The sequence below is a fragment of the Falco biarmicus genome, chromosome 5, assembly GCF_023638135.1.
Source record: "Falco biarmicus isolate bFalBia1 chromosome 5, bFalBia1.pri, whole genome shotgun sequence".
Taxonomy (NCBI): Eukaryota; Metazoa; Chordata; class Aves; order Falconiformes; family Falconidae; genus Falco; species Falco biarmicus.
This window is the reverse complement of record NC_079292.1, coordinates 54,296,967-54,319,981: the sequence shown is the minus strand read 5'-3', so window position 1 is coordinate 54,319,981 and position 23,015 is coordinate 54,296,967. Positions and strand designations below refer to the sequence as shown.

Genomic DNA, 23,015 nt, shown 5'->3' with positions numbered 1-23,015 from the left:
CAAAGTTCATTTTCAAAGTTGGCAAAGCCTTGAAGCATATTTTAGAAGATGCGTTTTTCTATTGTGACAGATAGATTTGGCTCTAGATTTAATTTTACAAATTAGTCAACTATTTGATCCTTTATACCTCATAGTCTTTGATAGTGTGCCGTGACTCTTTCCCACTTCTATAATCTGCAAGTGCCTGTGGAAGCCTGGAGATACAAATGTGCAAACCAGCTGTGCTGAACTGAGAAGTTGTTATGTCTTCTATACCCCCCACACCAAGGAGCATCCAAGCTGCTGTAGCTGCTGACCAGCCCAGAGCAGCACTGAATTCAACACAGGCATTTCAACACTGGTGCCTCTTGGCCTGGGGACAGGCTTTGCCAGGTGCCCTGGTGCTGGTGACAACCTGACAGCAGTCACACCTGCTCCTCAGTGGGCTGGGAGGTGCTCAGCAACCTGTGCACAGGGTCAGGCCACATCTTGGTTTCAAGTTATGAACAGTAACGTGAAATTGTTCTAAGTAAAGAAAGTTGGGTTTTGCCTCAAACACCAGGTTTATTTATTTACCACCTGTAGCCCCATTTCATCTTTGGTTTCTGCAGCTTTCTAGCACTACCAGAATAATTCCAAGTGGAAGTAAAGGCATGAAAGGGGATTCCAAAAGAAAATATGAGTAAAGTCTGGACCACACACTCCTTTCCACAGCAGCACCCTATGTCAGGACCTGAGGGTAACTGGATAAACAAGATGCAATTTACAGGCTTTACCTGTCACTAACTCTTAACCTAACTTTGTTTTTAAGATTAAACAGACACCTTCTGAATTTTGTTTCCCCAACTGACGAAAGACAGTATAGATTACATTTTCAAAAAGTGCATCTCACTTTGCCTTTTAGACACCATGCCATTTTAAGATGTCTTAAGACTGGGAAATGAAATTTGCCAGTGACCTTTAAAAGGACCACTTGTAGACCCTGGAACAAAAATATTGTAGATCCTTTCAAACTCATGTGATTGCAAGGTAGTGGCTTTTTTCTGTAATCTGCACCAGAGTCTATGATAAACAAACAAACTGAGCTTCTTCATGGAATATAGCACACACACACACCAAAATACTGTGACTCATGAGAAGATAGTATCAAACCAGCAATTTATTGTGTAGTAAATACCCACATCCTGAACTCTTTCTGATCTCTGCTACATCAGCTCAGGGCTAATTAACACAGTGTAGGAATCCATGGCTAGATGGGAGTGAAGCAGCGGGCAGGATAACATACAGGGACATGAGCAACTAAATATGTTTCAGAGCCATTGCATGTTTTGGGAGGATGCTGTGGGCTCCAGGCCTCAGGCTGGGGACAGGTCATCCATTACTTAGTCCTCCTCCTCTCAAGATAGTGCCTGTAAGCAGAAGGATAGCCATGGAGAGAAGCAGGATCACAGGGGTAGTAGTCCTCACAGATCTCCCTCCGAAGTTCCTGTGGCGCCTTATTACGCTCCCTGATCCTGCAAAAATAGGAGAGGTAAGGAGTAAGCACTGTCATCTTAAATATCTGTCTACAGCCCTTTTCTGCCCCACAACCCCGCTCCAGGATTAAAGGTCCATCAACAGATTCCATCATCCAGCTACAAAGACCTTAGCATACCAGCTTCTGTGTTCACCGCACCCCTGGGAGCAATGTGGCTGCAGCAGGAATGTTTTGCCTCCTCACATAACCTTTTATTTCAGGGCTAAGTAGGGTGGTGGGGAAAGGGAGGTGGCTTGTGCCTCAATTTGAGGAAGAGTCCTTCCTCTGCAGTCCCCCCAGCCTGCTGCCTTCAGCTCTTCTGCTCTTCCCCAAAGCCATGCATGGAACAAAGGCCTGAAACAGCCTGCAAAGGGGCCACCCAGTACTGTGAAGGTTTGCCTTGACACCTCGCTAAGACATGATTTCTGTGCTTCAGCCTTTATTTTCATAAGCCCTGCATAAGGCATGAAACCACCTATATCTGCATTTTATAAATGAGGCAAGTTGGCCCCCAGATGGCCCTACGATTTAGAAAAGGTCATGCAAACTCCACATGAGATCTGAGAACTAGATCAAGATCTTTAACAAAGCTTCCCACACTGATTCCTTCCCCTGTTGGTTTTTCCTTCAGCAGACAAATTAAACAGAGCCTTCCCAGCACATGACATGTCCTCAAACACAAGGACTCGCTCTCTGCTGAGTTCTGACCTCTCCCAAGGTTGGGGACTTCACGGGCACCTCACATTGACAGAGGGGCTGAGGCTTCTCAGAAGTCACCGTGGCTTCCACCCCTGGTACTAGCCTGTGCTTGACAGGGAGACACCTCTCCCCACCCCTATCCTCAGTGTCCTGAGGCCATAACGTACCTCTCCTGAGAGATGGCTTGTAGTCTTGCATGAGCTTGTATGAAGTCATAGGCACTTCGCCTGTTGATGAAGGGTCCTGAGAAGGCAAGGCATTGTTCAGAGCAGATAGACACTTTTTCAAGGCCAGATTTCAACAAAAGCTAGCTTCCACATTTATAACCTACTTGTCCACCTTCCCATGCACAGTGAAACCCAGGACCTTTTAATGCTTCCTGCTGCCCACCTTGCTGGTTCATACACAGGCTCTCCCTCTGGCTTGTGCAGCCTGTATGGAAGTGCACACGCTGCTCTCACTCTGCCGTTATTAAAGCCACCCGAGGAAAAGCTACTGTGATTTTTCTGCCACAGCCCTTCTGAGTGAGTGGAACTTTGCCAAGAGGTAGGTGCCAAGCTGTGCAAGACCATGGGATGTCTGGGCACACTCAGCAGAATTACCAGAATTGTGAAATTACAGGTAAAAACAAGAAGGGCCTCAGTAAATATATCTGCCTCCAAGATTAGGCAGTCACTGAGCAGTCTGTGTGGCAGTTTTGGACTGAGGTGCCTGAAGGCCCCTTCCATCCTTTTTGAAAAACATCACAGTCCTATTGCAGAGTTCAGGAGTCTGTGGATGTCTTTGGTGTTAGATGGCCTGTGTGCCTTTGTTCTTCTGACTAGCTTCTTTGTGAAGTCCTTCTTCCAGATGGTGTATTTTCTTTTTAGTTTTGATCCCTCTGTTCTCAAACCCCTCCAGGATATCACTTGTTCCAGAGTGAGACTCTCCACCCTCTCATGCTCTTCCTGTAACACTAACTCTCTCTTCCAGACAAAGGATCCCTTCTGCCCACACATCCCACCTGCTTCTTCCAAGGTGCTGAGAGTAAGGCTCTCCCTGTCCCTGGGGGAGAACAAATCATGTCACTGCTTTCTGCAGTACCTATTCCCATGCTCATCCCCAGGCTTTTTGAGCAATGTCTTTTTCTAGTATCACTTAACCTTTTTTAGGTGCACTTAGCAGGGATCTGAACTCTGTTTTCCAATTCTCATTATATTCTTTGCAAAACAGTGTTATGCATTTGTGCTCAAACATGTGAAGTCTCTTTTTAACTCTCTTGCTTTTCATCCTGAAATGCCATCACCCAGTAAATTCAATTTCCCTGGACTGAATGGTTCTGCTTATTTAATCCCTACGGTACAAGAATATGATCTTGAGCACACTTCAAATTAAAGAAGATAGTAAAGCAGTTTCTTACTGAAATACTCATGGGATTCCATGCTCTCACGGGACTCTGGGGAAAGAAAGAGTGAAACATGGTAAGACAGAGTATTGATGGGATTCAGAGTCTTTCACACACCACAGGTCAATAGAACACTCACAAATCAGAGAAGCCACATTTTTAGGCACCTGTTTAAAAGGAAGAGAAAGGTATCAGTGGTGTGACCTTGAGGAGTTTTGAGTGTTCAGGAGTTTAGAATGGAGCTATCTGGTGCCTTAGGCAGAACTTCAAGGCTTGTGCTTGGTCTTCCAGTGTGTGATTCTCAAACAGTTCCTCACCTTCATGTTCCTGACACCACAGTGGCTATGATACCTGCTTACCTTCAAAGCTTGCATGTGTTCTTAGGAAATGGGTTAGTACAATGAGATGTGCTTGACTCTTGCATGAAACAGTATCTTAATCCCGTTAGTATGGAACTGTGTGCCTCACAGGAAAAGGGGGCTGATATTACAAAAGGAGAAGGAGAGATCTCCCCATTAACAAGGAAAAAAGTTAAGAATAAGAACTCTTATTGTAGTCCAGACAACAGAGGGACAAAAAGAAGAGCAGTCTGCAAGGTGAACTGGAATAGAAGGGAAGAGGTTGAAGCATCCTAGACCACAAGCCACAATACCTGGAACTGACATGTCTGGAGCAGGGCTAGGAGGATCTGACACAAGGGCAAGAAAGCAGGTAAGAGATCAAGTTAAGGAGAAAGAAGACACAAAGTTGAGTAGAAACCATCTGAACAGATCCAAAAATGTCTACAGGTTTATTGTAGTTATCACTCTACCCAGTAAAAAAGGTCACCTACCATAGCAAGTAGTAGCCATCACCAAGATAGCCAGGACCATAAGGATGATGAGAGTGCGCATTGTGCCAGTGCAGGGAGGAATTTCTCACTGTCTCTCTCACTGTGTCTTCCTTCCTCTCTTCCCACTGAGGGCAGCTGGAGATTCTGGGTTGCCTGCAAAATTAGCAGTGGAACACTTCTTATGAAAACAGAGCCAGGAGGGGGCCCACGAAGAGCCTGGGGAAGGCGATGGCTGGCTGGTATACACTCTTTATGGAGCCATTACAAAACATCCTCTGTTAGCAGATTGAATCAGGTTTCGGGAAGGAGAGGGCATGCCCCCTTCCTCTCCCAGTTCAGGGCTGGGGGCCATAATTCACAGGCAAACATGTCACTAGCACTCCATGCTCAGAAAAGCTGGCTGCGCAAGTGGAAGGAATTTCAGGGGCTGCTGGGGGCCCGGAGGGAGAGGTGTGTGCTGATTTCAAATGTAAATGTTTGCCTTTCTAATTTTTCCTCTGATCTGCTTTCTTTGCCCTTGCCAACCTCTGTCTGGATACACCCAGGCCAAACCATTCTGGCTGTTTTGCCAATGGAGACATGCAGAATGAGGCTTCAAACACTCCCTCCCCACTTGGTCCCCCTCCTGCTAGTTGGCCCCTGCTGTGGTTCCAGCCTGTCAATTTTTCAGAAGAGGAATCCAGCCCTACTGTCCCTTCCCCTTTCCTACTTTACTGCCTCAGGAGTGACAAGCAGTAACCTAGAAGGATCCCTTCTGCTGGAAGTATCATAATTTTTGCATTGAGATGACAGCAGCACCCAGAACTCTGTCTCTACATGTCCTCACTGTGGTCCTGACCCTATACTGTTCTTCCAGCCTAAGGGACAACATCTTGGTGAAGGCAGAGGTAACCATATCTCTCAGGACTGCTGCCTCTCTGGTATAGCACTAACAGTCCTCATCCCACTGGGCAGTGAAGTCAGGTGTCAATGCAAGATTTTTCAGCTGGGATTAATCTCCCAGGCCAGCAGTCTCTGAAAGCATTACCTTGCCTTCTAGCACCTAAAGAGCTTGTCTGGGACTAATATCATGGACAGCAGCAATGGACAAAACATGGGGCGTTCCCCTCTTCAGCTCTGTGGTACAGTAGGAGGGAGTGAAAGAAGAATGAAGGAGTTACAGAGATGGCCATGCATGCTGGGTGAAAAACAAGGGGAGTAGTTTGCTAGAGGCAAGGCAGGGAGGGAAGGTGGATACCCAGTGCCTGCCAGCCCTCCCCCATGGCATTGGTGGGTCTGGAACCATGTATATTGCCTGAGGATGAGCCAAGGGCACAGACATAAGCATTGTTATGTCTGATCCAAGCTGTGGTGACTGCCCGTTTTGTTCATGCTTACATGCAGGCATCAGGATTTCTCACTGACAAGGTGTAGACTGAGTGCACTCTGGGTGCAGGCCATTCCCCCCAAGCCAGTGTGGTGTTATCACTGCTGTCACCTGCAGAGGCCAGTCTGGGGAGGATGCTGCAGGTGACACAGCCAAGAACTACAGGAACAGCTAGCTGGAGCCTAGCACTTCCCCAATGGGGAGTGAAAGTTCAGTGGAGCAAAACTGCTCTGGGCTTTACGACTTACCCTTTCAATGCCAAACTTATGGCTCTTGCCTGAAGCCTTTGGTCACTGGGAGAGAAAATGAGCAGGGCCTTCAACTTCAGACCAAAAAGAAAGAATTGCTTTTCTTCCCCATTATCCTGCCCCACATGGAAAGCAGCTCAGTCCTGCACCATGTATGCCCCCCATACCATCCACATCCTGCCAGTTCAGTGCTCAGACTGAGATAAGTAGGAAAAATAGGTTGTGCCGGGGCAAAACCCAGAAGTCTACTATAGACACAAGGTCAGAGGAGAACTGAGACTTTTCTGCTGTCCCTCTGTGCCCTGCCACTCCGTCTCTTTAAGGGAATTCTCTGCTCCAGGATTGTTTGCATTCTTTAGAGCCCACGGTTTTGGAGTTCATGTTGAATGTGGATTTTATCTGCTTCCTGAATGTCTTGTACACTCTGGGAGTTTGTGGGATCTGCCAAGAAAGGGAGGCTTGAGGGAGAGGCTGGAGGAAAGACCCCAGCAGGAAAGCAGTGGGATACAGAGAGGAGGATGTTGGGAGTACTTTGGAATGAAGGTGAGGCTGCTGAGTGGGAAACTCCAATGCACATTCCAGCCAAACCCTCTTTATTTACCTGCTTTCACTCAGGGCACAGCACAATGCTCCCTGGAATACTCTGCTCCCATTTCAGAGGGCTCTGATCCCAGGATGCCTGAGCATCCCCTGCCATCAACCACAGAAGAGCCACAAACACCACTTTAACCCAAATGTTTCATTTTTCACCACAGAGGCCATGCATTTTCCAAGGGATGAATGAACATGCTGACTACACAGCCCTATACCAACAAATCTCCTTTGGGGAACACTTTCCCTTTCAAAAGCACTTCTTTTCGCTCTTCCTGCACTCAATACTTCTCCAGCACATATCTCCCCTCCCCAGTATCATTGGATTGTCCCCTGAGGTAACACACCATGAAGCATAGTGAGCCCACTCCCCCTGCTTTCTAGCAGCATTCCCTAGTTAGAAATTCAAAAAGAGAAGCTAAGATGAATTGCCTGCAAATTCCAGGGAAATATCCACAGTCCCCCAAATAAAGGGTAGATCAGAAAATCAGTCCTCTGACCTGTCTTCTGCTGGAGAGGAGAATCACAATAATTCACACGCCATAGCAACCACTCCTAACATTCTGCAGCTGTGAAGCACCGGCAAGATATTAATAATGAGCAGCCATCCAAGAAAAGCAAAGCAGTCCCTGCATACTCACTAAGCTGTCACTTCCCCGCCAGCCTGTAGCTCTTGCCTGAAGGGGCAGCTCTCCCAGCGTCCTGGACCCTGGACTGAAGAAGAGGGGCCCTTTATTTGTTAGCCTCAATCAGTGACTCCTCCCCTCTTCTGTCTCCCACTCTTGATCCACCCCCAAGCTACCACCTTCTCTGCCAAAAACACCTTCTGCCCACAATCAGGAAACCAACAGTCACATTGAACTGAGCCAAGAGGGAGGGGAGAGAACCAGAACAGACACCAGGGGCTACTGGGGTCATCACCACATCCAGGCTGCCTTCCTGTGCCCAGAAGCAGGGAGTGGGCACAGGTCTGAGGACAAGCTTGAGTCTCGTTCCCTGCAGCAAGACACTTCCCCCTCCAAACCCTCCTTCCCTGGCTATGCTCTAACTAGAGCTGCACTGCTGGCCAGGGCACCTTCTTCCATGGGGAGCAGGAGGCTAGGAGCCTTCTTCCATCTCCTTTCATGCTCCTTTTGCAACTGTCTGTTCCTCCCTCTTAATGGCAGGCTGAAAACTCATGTAACAAAAGTGTCTGCTTTTAGAGGCAGCTCTGAAACCTCCAAAAGTGACAAACATTTTGTGGCAAAGAGCTGGCGTGCACAAACCCAAGCCCCTGAAAGGTGCCCTCACTGCTCAGATCAGACTCACGGCAGTGCTGGACAACGTGTCAGACAACCCAGGATATGCACTTGTGCTTGCCGGGCTGGGTTATTGGGCTTCTGGCCCTGCTTGCACCTGAGCCAAGAGCACAAGTGCACCATGCTGGGATGATGAACCCATGCAAGTAGCAACCTGCATCAGTGCTCCCTCACTTAGCAGAGAACTGTGCCCAGTGCATTCTTGGCATGGGTGCTGGCATAATGTCCCATCCTTCAGTAAGGGCAGGCAAAGCCTGATGGACTGAGCTCAGCAGGAGTGAGGTAGGAGGGATGACCAGCTGCAGAATCAGTGGCTCAGGACATTAAGTGAGAAAACCCATCACATCTATTCACTAACCAAACAACTGGTGAGTGTGGCTTGTCTGGTCTTAGGCTTACATCCTTGGTTGCAAAATGAAAATGATAGTATAACCATGGAGTTAAAGAACCACCAAATTATTGGGACAGAGGTGGGATTTGCTGTGCCTGTATAGGACACATTGTCACCTTAGAGCTGACATGCATTTTTTGATCTATGTACTTTTGCCTGGTTCCCAAAGAACAGTGAGGGGCTCCTGTCCAAGGGTGGGATCTTTAGCTCCTACAGTGCTTGATAAGTTTGGGAAAGTTCAGACTTACCTGTGGCAACAAGGTACCACATAGCACGTACCCTTGTACAAGCAGCTTTTGGCCTTCAGAACCTGAGAACAGCAATCCTGAGCTTTCCTGAAGGTATAGGACACATGGTCATGAGCCGCCTTTGAAAGTCAATACAAACAGGAGGATATTTCTTGCCCTCTTCTACCACCTTTCAGGGACAGCTGAATATTCAGCTCTATGACATGCTGAACACTGAAAGAAATCAGGACTCAGAAGATCTGGTCACACTCATCTGTCTACATATTGGAAAAGCCTTGGCTCCTGTGCCATCTGGCAAGTTTTTGCTGAAGTTGGCAAAAATGGGCATTAAAGCCAAAATTGTGAGATGGTAAAGAACCAGACAAATGGGGCAGAAGCTTGAGCAGTGGAAAGGGGAAATGTTCAGAGATTACTAATTGAATTTCTCTTGGGACTAGCTTTACTGAATAATTCCATTAATGACTGGCTTAAAATGGGAATACTTGTGGAGGAAGTTTGTTTATAACACAAAGCATGAAAGCAACATCAGTGCAAAGGAGGTCTGAAAGCTCATACAGGAGTAGAAAGGTGACCTTGAAAGCTGGAGTAACAGAAACAGAGTAATATGCTGTAGCATAAAGTCAAGGTCTTCCATGGGGATTAGCTGTAAGAATCCTTCTGTAAATTAAAAGCTTATAAACTGGAAGTAAACAGGGAACAAAAGTAACAACTGTGACCCAGAGGTGATCACAGAATACTGATTCTGAGATGTCTACTGAGAATGTGCCAGCAGAGATGGGCACCTGTTAGTGCCACTGGATAAAGATATCAGTGGGACCTCAGCAGGAGTCCTCTGCGTGGCTCAGGTCACCCATGTTCATGGAAGAAGAATTCCTGTGGGAAGTGGTATAGGTGAGGACTAATAAGGCGAGGTGAGTTGCAGTCATCCCCAAAATGACAGATCTTCTCACCATAGACTGTGGGAGTCACCAAACCTCTCCTTCCCTGGGCTGTCCACAAGGCTTTTCCAGTAGACCAATGGACTGGCAATTAGGTGTTGTTTCCAGTACTCCTCCAGGGGCTGTTGCAGAGCCCACAGCTCTCATGTTTAGGAAAATTCTCATTTCTAGCCTCTTTAGGGTCTTAATCCACATCCATGTGTCCCTCACCAAGTGCCCAGCTCATGCTAGGAAGGTTTAAGCAGAGTCACTGAGCACTGCAGCAAGGGAATAGACCCTATCAGCTCTGTCACAGGGGAGGGTTTCCAAACCCAAGTTGTCCAGAGTATCAAGTAACTGGACTCACCAATCTGAACAGCCCTTTCCAAGCTTGCTCTTGTGTTTCAGGATGTAAGTTAGTCAACCACCACACGATCTGTGGCTTAGGAAGCGATTTCTCAACATGATAAACAAGTGCTTTTTGGAACAACTAGTTCTACAGCACATGAGAAAACAAGACTATTTTTATTTTTTCATTTAGTCCTAAGTAATACCTAGGAACTGATCCAAGAAGCAAGTGTAATTGAGCCACTAAGTAGCAGTGTCCGAGTATCCATAATATAATTAAAGTCAACAACCTCATGGAATAAATCGTGCTGAAAAGCAGCATACTGACACTAAGCTTTAGAAAGCAAGATGTTTTTTAAACACAGGAGCTAGTCAAAAGACTGTGAAATAAAAATAAATGGAACACATTACAGACATTTAAAGAACTTTATATATATATATCTGAACATGTGTTAGCTCTGGCAGCAAACTCACACAGCTACTCAAAATTAACCCTAAAACTAGTTCAATAGATAGTTCAACCTGGGAAAAACACAGATTTAAACATTTCAAAACTAGATTTAAAATGTTCCAAATATTAAAAGAAAGGGGGAGCACAGAAACAGGAGAAATTGAGTTTCACAACAATCAAACAATTTTTTCCCCCCAAAATAACTTAAATTATTAATTTTCATGTCATTGGTGGGGTGGTGAGAAGAGTAAATTTGTAACAAATAAGTGGCTCTTTTTCCCTAAAAATATTTAAGCGCATATCTTTGATATTTGTTTCCACCTTTCCCGAGAAGAATTTTGCCACCAGCATTACAGCTTTGTGCAAAAATAAGTTTCTAGTGCAAAACTACACATTGGTTCTAATCGAAACTTCTTCTAACAAAGTGAATCCATGTATAGTCTTATGAGTATTGTAGAAACCATTCTCAGAAGATTACAGATAGTGTCCGTTTTCTGTGGCTGAGGAAGGTTCCCATGCCAGCTCGCAGCTATTTTCTTTCATGCTTCTTCCAGTGTTTTGGACCAGGGTGCATTTCAGAAACTCCCCTTTTCATCCTACACAATGAATTCCAATGACTTTCCCCTGCCCGTGGTTGTGGAACACACCTGTACATTCAGCCTGATGGGCATCACTCTGGGCTCTGGGATAACTGGTTGCTCTGTATCACAGTGCCAAGGAGCAGGAGTGAAATTAAACACCATCAAACGGTCCAGATCCTTCCTCCCTGACAAAAGCCAGATGGTGAGAGGATAATTCTTCTTCCACCTGCAGTATCCTACATAATTTGACCCTGTCTCCACGTTAGCCACGACCACAAGGAGAAGTTTCCAACTGGTAAACTGTGGGGTTTGTTTGGCTGGTTGATTGGTTGGTAGATTGGAGAGGGGTTTAGCCACTATATTCAGTTGGTGGTGGCAAATGTTTAATCTATTGAAATTCAGAGATCAGTGGTAAGATACAACCTCACAGTCATGGCCTATAGAGTTGTGATCCCTGATGTTACTCCTCGTAATAATCCATCAGACTTCAAAATGAAGTCCAGTGGCCTGGAAAAATCACAGTCTGGGTATAAATAAAGGAGCATTTGGGGTCAGCAGTACAGCTCAATAAGAACTCATTGCTCTCCATTTCTGCTTGCTGCAAAAAGTGAGCCTGGCTCAGTCCTTCAACTCCAGTACTCAGCACTCTTCTCCATGGGATATCATTGCATTACTTTAAAGCCTGACTCTCTCCAGCCAAGATTTCCTAGAACAGCTGTGTTTGGCTGAAACAGTGAAAAAAAAGATTACTGGTAACGGGAAGTTCATGAGCACAGAAGACTAAAAATTCACAGACGACAAACCAAGGTTATTTAATTCACTGAATAAAGCAACCAAAGCATTCAGGGCTAAGACCTAACTGTCACTTCATTTGGCTTCCCCTCCACCCACCCACACATGTCCACGTACACTGATCAGCCTAGTTCTGTTGCTGTCTGGGAAGGAAGGGAGAGGATAACGCTAATATTATTTGGATATTGAAAAAATTGGCAGAGGCTACTGTGTAGGGATTAAACAATCCATATAAGTAACTAGAATTGCTTGAACTTCAAGTATCCTATGAAAAATGAAGCAAGCAAAAAGTCTGAACTCTTACTATGAAAACAGCATGCTTCTGGGAAGCACTCTTATGGGAAAGGGGAGCAGAAATCTTTCTTCCTTTTCCACCCTCATGCCCCTCACTTCACCACGAGCACAAAAATGTCCTGACCTGATTCATTCTTTTGGGTCAGATAAGGTTTACCCGCCTTACCTCCTGTCCAGACAGGCAGAATGATTAGAAAGCAGCTGTGGTTTCACTCTTCTCATCCATCTGGTAAACAAAAAATAACAATAATGCCTCTTTTTTCAACAACAAACTTAGCTCCAAACCTGCCAGTCCTTGTGAAGCCAAGATTGGAATGAAAGATTTCTGTTCTGTCTGTCTTGAACGCAGCAGGCCACTGAAATATTTACAAGCATCCCTGTAGTGTTATATATGTTTCTTTGTTCTGTCTTGGATTCAGTATCTACAGTATCATAAATTTTGTGTTTATTAGGTAAATAACTTTTTCTGTGGCACACCAAGCCCCTGGTCTTGGCCTCTGTTTTCAATATTTGATAGAGTTCAAAGGAAGGCTAGAGGGTGGGGGAAAATGCATGATACCCAGCTAATTGTGAAATGCTGTTTGTAGCAAGAAGAAAGACATTCTTATTCCTTAAAGCACGAAATCTGATTACTCTTATCTTGCTGTGCATAACTACAAATTATATTAATGTTCCTAACATCACATGCTAGCCAAGTCATTTGACTTGATGACCTTCCTTAGTAATGAATTTCACAGGCTAATTATATGCTTTTTGGATACATGTTTATGGTTTATTTGTATTAAATTTGACAATTGGTTATTTTTGCTAAGAAATTTCATGTTCCCATAAAGCACAGAAGAATTTTTAAAGGAGAAGGAAAGATAAATCAGATCATTTTTTATTGCTTTTCAATTAGTATTTCCTTCTTCCTAAAATGGCATTGAAGTCCAGAAGTCACCACTTTACCAGGGATGTCTTTGTCATTAGTGGTCATAATTTCCTTTAAATTATTAAAAAAACAATAAGAATAGTAAAAACGGAGAACAAAGAAGAGGTCAGGGTGTGGAAGCAATGGGAAGAAAGGCATAAGAAGGGCTACAAAAACAGCACATATTGATGGCACCTAGATTAGTAGATCATTAAAATCCCAAATATTGACACACCAATCCTCTGGACATCCAGACTGGGAAAAACAAAGCACAGTTTAAAACAAGATATGTCCTTTTTTTAGGACAGGCTTAATGAAAGGAAAAATTCAAACCACTAGAGATGATGGTGATAAATTAAAGAACAAGATTGAAAGATACCTAGATGAAAAGACAAAACACGATGAGGCCTAATGATCCTCAGATATGGGAAAAGATGGAGAGGCAAAAGATCATAGTCACTACCAGGTCCTGAAGGATGCAAAAGATGCATCTAAAATGAGCATATGGTGGTCAAACTAAGAGAAACCCAGGAGACATGATGAGGACTCCAGAGCCCATGCCTTGAAACTTTTATGTGATTGCAAGAAAACCAAATAGTAGGAACAAATGCATCTTGGTGCTTATGAATATGTGGTTATGAAAGTGTTAGTCTGAGTGAGTGAAACCAGTGTGGCTTACAATAAAACAACCTTCCTTTTCTGTAGTGTCTCACATTGACCTCCAATATTGCAACAGTATTTACTACAAAATGAAGTATCAAAAAGTAACATGAAGACATTGTGATGTCCTCAGAATGGAAAAGTCTTCATCCAAAACCATCTCACATCATTCTGCAGCTTGGGCAGTGGTCTGTGTGGTAAAAAACTTCTTTCAGAGCTCTTTCCACTTTGGCTCATGGTCCTTTTAGCTAGACTCTGGGAGAAAATGGATGGCAAAGATGCACAAGAAAAAGAGCAAGGCAGCAGTGCTTCAGGCATGAGGTGACATTCTTGGATTCATAGAATCATAGCATGGTTTAGGTTGGAAGGGGCCTTAAAGGTCATCTAGTTCCAGCCCCCCCGCCATGGGCAGGAACACCTTCTACTAGACCAGGTTGCTCAAAGCCCCATCCAACCCAGCCTCAACATCCTCCCTCACTTGGCTTGGTCAGCGTTGGTTGGGATCTGCTGTGCTGAAACTATCTGCCCTTTTATATCTCCACACATGATAAAGGATGGTATTTTAAGACTCAATACAGGTGCCAAAAATCACATAAAATCACACATATGACTTATAGCATGTATCAGTCCTAGAAGTTGCATAGAGGTTTTTTCCATAGCAGGGCCTTTCTTTAAAGACTCCTGCCAGCAAAGACACTTTTGTCCTTCCTGGGCTTTAATTGATGTTTTTTCCCTCTCTGTTTTAGTGACAGGATCTGTTTACAATACTTCCTGGCACCCATTGGGCTGTATTATTTGAGATTTCTCACTTCTCCCACTTACAGCCATACCTGCACTGGAAAATATTGTTGTACATTTATCAGCAAAAAACACTTCACAAGTCCCATGTTGGGTATACAAGCATTTACAAACCTGCTGGCTGGCTAAGTGTAAGATTAATGAGGACATTTTTTAATACATTTTCCCAAGCAGACGTAGTATGAGAAACTCTGCTGTGCATATGTTATTTACCAAACATCTGTACACATCTGTAGAACAAACCTTCCCCTATGTTACTTGGCCTACCATCTGCCTGTCACTTCAGCTATTTGAGGTAGGCATCTGTCTTTCTAGATGGTCATTTCACTAGTGAACCTACTGAAGGCCGCAAGCCTGGGGCTTGGTGATGACAGATGATGTACAGGCATCCCAAGTTCAACCTTTTTTCAGCCCCTGGAGCTCTTCTGCATTATCTGATCTCTCTGGCCCACTCTTCACTATCGCTCTAATGATAATCTGTTGCTGACCTCCAGCAACCATTGCAGACACGAGGCTGCTAAACAGAAATCTGCTGTCATTATGCCTTAGCTGGGGAGATAATGAGATAATAAGAAGATAAGAAAATAATTTATCACAGTGGGCTTGCGCTTCCAGAGAGAGGCACCATCAGTAAAATAGCAGCGGGAATGTTACAAGGAGCTCTTTACGCCCAGTGAAGAAAGAAATCTGCCAGACTGGAGTGACAGCTGAGAGCTTGGCTTTAGCTCCTTCCCTCCTGCCTGAAAGCAAGCACTTGAGATCGCTTTGGTCAGGTTTCTGCCTCCTCCGGGCAGAGGGGACTTAGCCCTGAGGCACAAAGCTGACTTTAAGCTACTGCTGAGCAAAGGGCTTCTGCTGGGTTGCTGCTAAGGCTGTTTCCTGCCCGGTGGCTGCTGTCCTTCATTCCTGCAGCCTTCTGAATCATGTGAGCTCCCTGAAAAGATGTTGGGCTTCGAGAAGGGTTTCTTCTGTGCTGCTGTCCTGCAGCTGGCTGCTGTGGTAACATGAAACCTCAACACCTCAGCCAATGTTCAGCAGTTGCAGTGGAGAAAACTGGCTCAGAAAGCAAGAGAAAAGGGCCCAGGGACTTTCTTGATAGCCACAGGTTGAGATGACCAGCATAAGCTAACTCACATATATGTGTCTGAACTTTATTTCAGCAGGCTTTGATTTTGTTGGGAAATTAAGTTGCTAAATAGGAGTGAAGTAACAATACACCCTTGTGGGCCTGAACAGGTAGCAGAAGATGTGAATTCCAGTTAACTAGATTAAATCCCCATACCAGGGTGTCCAAGGTATCAGCGGGAAAGGAGCCGCAAGCAGGACACTGAGGGCTGCATACAGCAGCAGGGCTTTTCCCCAAGCTAGGGGCAGCTGCATTCCCAGCGTGGAAGAAGGACAAACCTGTCAGTCACCATGTGTTTACAGCAAATACAAAACAAAGTGAATGTCCACATCAGCAGCTCTGGGTGAGGTGAGGATGCTAATACCAGCCACAGGGATCAGCTTGCCCTCCCCAGCCTGCAGAAAAGATGGGCTCATGACCTGCCTTCAGCTGTAGGGTGTGAGGGGGCCTGCCCCACCTGCCACATTGCCGGTGCTCTGAGCTCCCCGCTACTGCTCACTTAAGCACCCCAGCTTCTCCCACAATAGCTGCATGTTTATGTGTCCTCCTGAGCGTCCATTTCTTTTACCTGACCTGCCTTGCTGTCCAGAAACTGAATCAAAAGGCAGAGGGACAGCCAGGGCATACCTCCAGCCCTTTTCTGTCTTTAGGGCTGCTGATGATCATGGTGATGTTGAGCCTGTGACTTGTGCTGGCTCCAGGACTGGGCTCCCAACACTGCAGGGAGATGCAGTGTAATGCAGGAACAGCAGCCCTGGGCAGGAGAGGTGTCAGGCTCCTCGCTCTGCACCTGCTCACCATGCTCCAGCCATGGGGCTGAACAACAGCAGCTATAAACCACAGTCCACAGTCAGCCTCAGCTCCCCCTGTCCTACTCTGCTTTCTCTCCTCTCCATCCTTGCCCCAGTTGGCCAGTGGGATACACTATGGCAGCAGCCCCAGCCCCTTCTGCAGGCTGTCTGTCCCCTCCATCACAGATACGGCACTGCCACCTCCCACCTGCTCCAAGCCCTGTTCTGCCCTGGAGAAAAGCCTGCAGGAGGGTGCCATGGCCAGGGGAGTGTAATGGAGAGGAGCCCCAGTTGCTGGGGAGGGGGGCAGGGGAAGCATCCACAACCAAGCCCAAATGACAGAGCAAAGCAGTTGCCAATAGCAGCTGCACAACCAACCAGCAATCAAACATAGGTCTTGATACCCTGGGGCCCATCTCAGGACTTTGGCACCTCTGCTCTCCATTTGGGAGTGCTTTTGGGGCAGATAACCATGTCATTCCTCTCAGCCCCCTCCTCCTTGCTCTTTTTTGCTGCTTTTGTCAGTGACCTGGGGAACAGGGTCCCTGGAAATTCACTAAGTGGGTTGTGGGGCTGGGGGAAAAGCAAAGGAAGGTGCTTGTCTGGAAATGGAGCCCCCTCCCACACACACCACCCATCCGTGTCATGTTTGTCTGTCACAGGGAAATTCACAGAGACAGATCTAATATATCAAACACAAACAAACCAGCACCAAGCCTTTGGCTGATCATCACAGCTAGAAATAGAAGCCAACCACTATGCAGGGGCTTTAGGTCTGCATGCTGCGTGGATTCCCAGCACAAGGACAGGCGTTCAGCTAACCCCAGCCCAAATCAAAGCAAACACTCCTGCCTGGATTTTCAAGAAGGGGGCACAGAGGTGAGTCAGAGAATGTTGATGCCATTCAAGGCAATGGGCAAGGAGCAGCTCCCAAGCAGCTCATCTTGCGGGGCTTGAGGGTCCCAGCAAGGATGTGAGGGCATGTTACGAGCAAGACCACAGAACCCCTGGCATAACAAACCTAATGATGTAGCTTTTGGGACTTTCCTCCTCTGCCCAACACCTAGTCTTGCAAAACCAGTGGCACCATAATACCTTAGAGACCACTGCCCTGCTGTCAGGTGTGTCTGAGCATTTGGAAGGTGGGATAGGACAAGCAGACACACAAACCATGTAATTTCCGTAGGAACTGCCACAGAAATAATCCAGCCCTACCATGTGAAATGCTGGTAAAGCAGTGTCTCAGGTTCTAAATGTCCTGGATATAGTTATCTTTGCTATTAAAAGAAGGAGGGTTCATTGTCCTAGATCGCAGAGCCAGACCTGCCAAGCAAGGCTCCACTGAAATTTCACTTGCAGGACTCAGAGCCCAAACAGAAGTCTTGGGGTGAACAGGGCCCCCAGGGCAAGGTAGTTAATCTATTCCTTCTTGTTGCTAAAGGCTTGTTTCATCACCACTCTGATGGAGGGTGCCTGGTGGGTTCTCTTTGTTCTCCCTTTGCACGGGGTATTTGTTCTTTATAAAAGCAGGCATCTTCCCTTGGGAGCAGCAGGGTTATGCTTGGGATAGAACTGCCTCCAGAGCATGGGGTAGGCAAAAATAAATAAAATCATAGCAAGGGTCAGAGGGCCTGTCACTTACACAGAAACAGGGAACCAGCAGAGAGGAAGAGAGTGTAGTTAGAGCCAGCACCGTCCTGAAGTCTGAGAAGTGTCATGTGGAGTGGTTTGTACCCTTGAAAGCCTCAATGCTGCTGAACAGACAGCAAGGCAGAAGGAAAAGACTCTGTTTTGGGATACCGAGGACAACCCTAGTGAGATGATTCTTAGATCACCCTACTCCTGGCTGCTTGTCTGTGGAAGGATTGCATCCTTCCGGAGTGCTTTACAGCTCTGTGTGAGTTAACCAGTCATAGCAGAGAACCAAAGATGTGCTGTTTCCATGCTAGGGAACTGCATGACAGAAGACTTCGGAAGACCCATTAATTGTGCCAGCATCCAGACTCCTGGATGACAGGATGGATCTGTGTAAAAAAGGCTGATGACCATTTAAAGATGGTTGATCCTTTGATAATAAGCATCGCTATCTCAGTTATAGCATCAGAAATAGCCTTTCACTTTAACAATCCCTGCCTTTCTGCTACTGTCTTGCCAAGACTAAAATGTACCAAGCAGGGGCTCATTCACATTTTCCCCTCACCTGCCATAGATATTTTTTTTTAATATGCAAAGATATCTTCTTAATATCTTAAGAATAAAGTATTTTAAACAGAATAATTTTTACATATTCAGCAATTATTTAAAATTATATTAAAATATTGAATAGGCAAATACAAAATATTTTCTTTACTGACAGAACCTCAAGAGGGGAGAAAGCCTGAAAACATTGCTACAAGATGGAGTCTGAAATCCAGGATGCCCGGGGATCCAAGAGAGCACTGCAACTGCATTGGGAAAGCCACATGGCAAGGGAGCACATTCCCCACTGGCTCACATAGGGATAAGACAGCTGCTTCAGGAGGAAAGCTCTCACTGGCAAGGAGTGAGAGACTGAGTGAAAGCAGTGATCCAGATCCGTTCAGCTTCAGCTGTGCCAAGCTAGAGCAACCAAACAAGGCAGCCCTTGATTCATGGCCAAAGATTGCCATTTTGACTTAAGAAAGTAGCCATTGGGAGTCACAGGGAGATGGAGGGTGAAGAGAAACTGGCCATATGGCTAAGGCTCAGGAAATCTGGATACCGGAGATCTGGATTCTCACTGCAGCTCTGCCCACTGGCCTCCTCAACAATCTGGGATAAGTTACTGTCTTTCTCTTCTGTTTCTCAGCCAAAGAACAGAAATAATTGGCCAAGAAAAATAAAAGTCTTGATCACAAAGGGAAGTCATGAAATAGCCTCGGGTCAACACCCACACTGAATTCCAAAATGCCAAAGAATACTCAGAGCACAACAGATTTATACTGAAAGTATCACGTCTGTATTTTAAAACAGAGTATTGTGGTCATACAGCCCTCTATTATTCAGTGGATAAGAAAACAGATGAACGGTTTTTCTGGAGGTGATTATTCCATTGATTTCAGTGAGTAATAGCAACAAAACAAAAAACAGGGAAACTGCAAGATCCCATCCTTCTTTCCTGATAGCTGATTATCAGATCCAAGGATGTGGCATTTCCCTCTAGCTGCCCACACAGACCAAAGAACTATACTGCACCAATGTTAACTATGTCTTCTGGTACCTATGGAAGTAATGATGTGCTTCTCAGTCCTGTCTGAGAAAGTTACAGAAAACAATACTACCAACACCCCAGCTACCAGATAAAAGGCAAGAAATAATGATGGTGATAAAAGCATTGTACAGCCATGTGACATGAGTGGCATAGACTCACACAAAGCCCCTAACATGAGGATGAAATGTGAACTCTGGCCTAGGAAAAGAGAGAGGTGGGAGACGTGAAGGGTATATAATACTCGTAACACAGGGATAAGGAGGAACTTGGAGTGCACACAGAGCCCATGTGTTTAGGCTGGAAAGTGGATGGGTCTGGCTTTTCACCATGTTCATGGACAGGGTGGGGCTCCAGGGGCTGCTGTGATGCACGGAGGATTCAAAGGCTTGAACCCTGGTGAGCATAAGGAGAGAAGGACACAGTGCTGGCTGCAGCCATGATACAGAAGGCAACTCTGCACAGCTGCCACATGTGGAGGCTTAGAGCAGGCAGGGAGGCCGTTATCTATGGGCCTTTCCTCTAATCCAGAGAAATGTACTGCTTTGCAGCTCATGGGACTAGCCTGCCTGCCTGGATTTGTAGGTACATTAGCAGAGAAGGGTGAAATTCAAAGGGGAGAACAAGTACTTTCTTCTTCAGTGTGCATCTTGTGGCTTTGTAGGTTTTTCCACTGAGAATATTCCTCTGAAGTTTCCTTAGTGACTAAGCCAAAATGAGTCAAAGAAGTACTTGATTCACAGCCTCAGAAAAAACACTGCTATGTTCTCCTCTCCATCATTATCAGTTCCCAGAGGTACCCACTCAGCACCTTTCCTCACTGACCCTTGCCTGTCCCTGACCACATCACCCCTTGGGCAAGCACTTTCTAAGACCAGCCTCTGGCTCATCTTTGCCCTGCTCTTTCATGGTCCTGCAAACCACTTCCCCAACTGCATCCTTCAGACAATATTTCCCCCTCCTGTATCAACTGCCCCCACCTCTTTGCTGGCCCATGGGCTGCCATTAGTGGTACTGAGAGGAAGCCATCCTGTGTGGAGGTGCAGAATGACTAAGCCCTGCAGTCCTTCCATCTGCAAAAGAGTGTTGGCTTCTACTGTTGCTGCCCAGATTTATTGGTTCAGCTTCCTTCCAGATGAACAGAGGCATCAGCCAGCCATGCCCTTCCTCCTTTTATTATAAGGAGGACAAGGGTTCCTACAATATCTTACGCTAAATCTTTGCTATGTCCTCCCCCTCCTGGGAACTCACGCCCAGCTCAGTGATGGACTTCTGTGCATGAGATCAGATCTGACTTGAGCACCATGAAGTTCATCCTGTGACAGCTATTCTAGTATATAACAGAGAGAGTTTTAAAATTTTTATTCAAAGTTGGCAGGGCCCTGGTGCCTAGCACGGTCCCTAGAAGAAAGGTAGGAGGTTCAGTCCTGCGTGGGGAGCAAGCCAGGCAACCTTGCTGTGCTGGTGGTGGTCCTCTGTGTGTATAAGACACTGGGGTCGCATGCCCTGGAAGGTGTCTCTTCCCTTCATTCTGTCAGTCAGAGGCCTCTCAGCATCTCCCAGCCACTGCCAAGAGCAGGACCACTGCTGACCAAGCAGATTCACATGCAGAAACCAGAGCCCGCTCCTCTTCTTCAGGGCAGATGCAAAGGTTGTTCTGTTCCTTCTCCTGCCAGCCAGACTCCCTGCAGCTCAGCAGACACTCATGGCCAGACCCAGCACTCCATGAGCAGGGGGACTGCAGCAACAAAGCTGAGGCACAGAGATGTTCATATTGAAAGTCTTGGTTCAACCTGCAGCAGACAAGGGCTTGTTCAGAGGTCTAATTCCCTTGCATTCAGCAATGCTCAAAACTTCGGTTTGGGGCCACGCTACACAAAAGGCAGAAAAAAAATTCTGTGCTGAAGGACACAAGTGAGTAGAAATAGCAGTCCCAACAGTTGAGGCACTGCATGTATCCTGTTGAACACTCTCTTTCCCAAACAGCCTTGTTCAACTAATATTCAGCATGATTTACATGAAGATGGCACTGTATCAGCTGCTGGAAAGAGGAGGATAAAAGCAACAGAGAGCTGAACCTTGCTCTGTGGGCCTCAGGACAAAAGAGCAGAAACTCAGCACCAGCTCTTCTCTCAGACCTCTTGCTGCCTGGTGACATCCCTGACCCAGAGTCAGACTCCTAAGGTATGTGCGTATCCAGGAGATTTCTGATGAAAGCTGAATACTGCATGGAGTAACACCCTGCCAACCAGTAGGAAATGCTGAGAAGAGGGTTGTAACATAAACCTGTGCATCTCCAGGCACTTGGAAGTACCAAAGGAAAGTGCCCAAGAGAGTTGAATGATGCCACTAGGACCTGGCAGCTGGTTTCTGCCTGGGGAGGATATGTGGGGAGCACTCCTGAGACCCAGCCCTCACCTCTAAGTTACATTTGCCTATTACATGCCACACACAACAGTTCAGGGGGATAAAATACAAAAATGTTAGTCCCCTTGCCAAACCTCCAGTTCTTTCTAATATTCTGCTCTTAGAGATGTTCAAATTCTTTCTTACCAAAGATGAATGTGAAGTTACATCTTCCACAGTGCACCCAGTTCCATGTTCCCTGGGGTAAGGATGGCAGCTCTTGCATGGCTCCACAGCTTCGCTTTGCTGTCAGGCAGGCTTGGCTGCTATCTTAGCTGGTTTGAATGTCCCTTGAGTCCAGGCACTGCTGCAGAGCCACGGCTCCCACAGCAGAGTATTTCCACAACACTGAGGGGAAAGGGAACCCCCCCCACACACACACACATCCTGCCCTCTGTCAGTTTGTATCTAGCACTTCCTCCCCTTGAAAACCAATCCAGCCTCCCCAGCCAGCTCCAGACATCTGGGCCAAGTATGTCACAAATTTGAGTCAGAGATAACACAATGGGGACAAAACCCAAACTAAAACAACAAAGAGATTGCCCCTCCACAAGATTCTGCCTCCCATTTCTACCTCAGATGCCCCATCGCAGTGTCTGAGCCCACCAAAGCTCCATTGCAGAAGCTTCTGAGCACAGGGATTAAGGCAGATCCCCTGGCTCTACGCCCACCACTGCCTGTGCCCAGGGCATCCTGAGTGCAGCGCTCCGGGGCCGTCTGTGCTGTGCAAGTCCCAAAGAGTACTGCAGAGCAGTTGAGGAGGAGGAGACTTTTCCTGTGGCTGCCTTGTGGCTCCCGATGTTGTTAGTTAGGTGCAGAGCTCTGGTAGGTGCAAAGGGTATTAAACTCCCCAGTGTACATAATGAAGCTCCTGAAAAGCTGTCCCTATAATTAGCTGTGTACACAGTGAACACAGTCACTGGGGACATTGCTTTTGCTCCCAGGCTTGTTTGCAGAACCAGAGCTTCATTCATGTCCTGTTTTGTTTCCCTTCAGCACTGAGGCAGAGTCACGTCGCTGTGCCCAATTCCTGCAGCTGTTGTGTCTGCACAGGGCCAAGACATGAACCTCAGACGCCCACGCAGCAGGCCAGTTCCCCCCACTCTGTTTGGTATGGACCACAAAGGTGTCTGACGCTGGAAACATCTACAACACCAAGGCTC

The 23,015-nt window shown here is 46.3% G+C and overlaps 1 protein-coding gene across 2 annotated transcripts; it reads right to left on the bottom strand.

Moving 5' to 3' along the window:
- Positions 1-1,120: 1,120 nt before the first annotated feature.
- Positions 1,121-22,151, bottom strand: MGP (matrix Gla protein). 2 transcript variants are annotated; one of them, XM_056341777.1, is made up of 5 exons: positions 22,000-22,151; positions 4,411-4,563; positions 3,594-3,629; positions 2,362-2,437; positions 1,121-1,493 (listed from the first exon to the last, which is right to left on the bottom strand). In XM_056341777.1, exons 2-5 carry the CDS (start codon positions 4,469-4,471, stop codon positions 1,358-1,360), a joined length of 309 nt encoding a protein of 102 aa, XP_056197752.1. In that variant the 5' UTR covers positions 4,472-4,563; positions 22,000-22,151; the 3' UTR covers positions 1,121-1,357. The 2 variants fall into 2 exon arrangements, with proteins under 2 accessions (XP_056197752.1, XP_056197751.1); XM_056341776.1 differs by lacking the exon at positions 22,000-22,151 and adding an exon at positions 7,257-7,413.
- Positions 22,152-23,015: the final 864 nt, after the last annotated feature.

Bases quoted from the DNA above. Each gene is read 5' to 3' on its own strand.
- MGP (XM_056341777.1), bottom strand. From the start codon at position 4,471: ATGCGCACTCTCATCATCCTTATGGTCCTGGCTATCTTGGTGATGGCT. The intron at 2,438-3,593 runs GTAAGAAACTGC...TTGCCTTCTCAG, and splicing joins GGAATCCCATGAGTATTTCA to GACCCTTCATCAACAGGCGA. The intron at 1,494-2,361 runs GTACGTTATGGC...CTATTTTTGCAG, and splicing joins CAAGCCATCTCTCAGGAGAG to GATCAGGGAGCGTAATAAGG.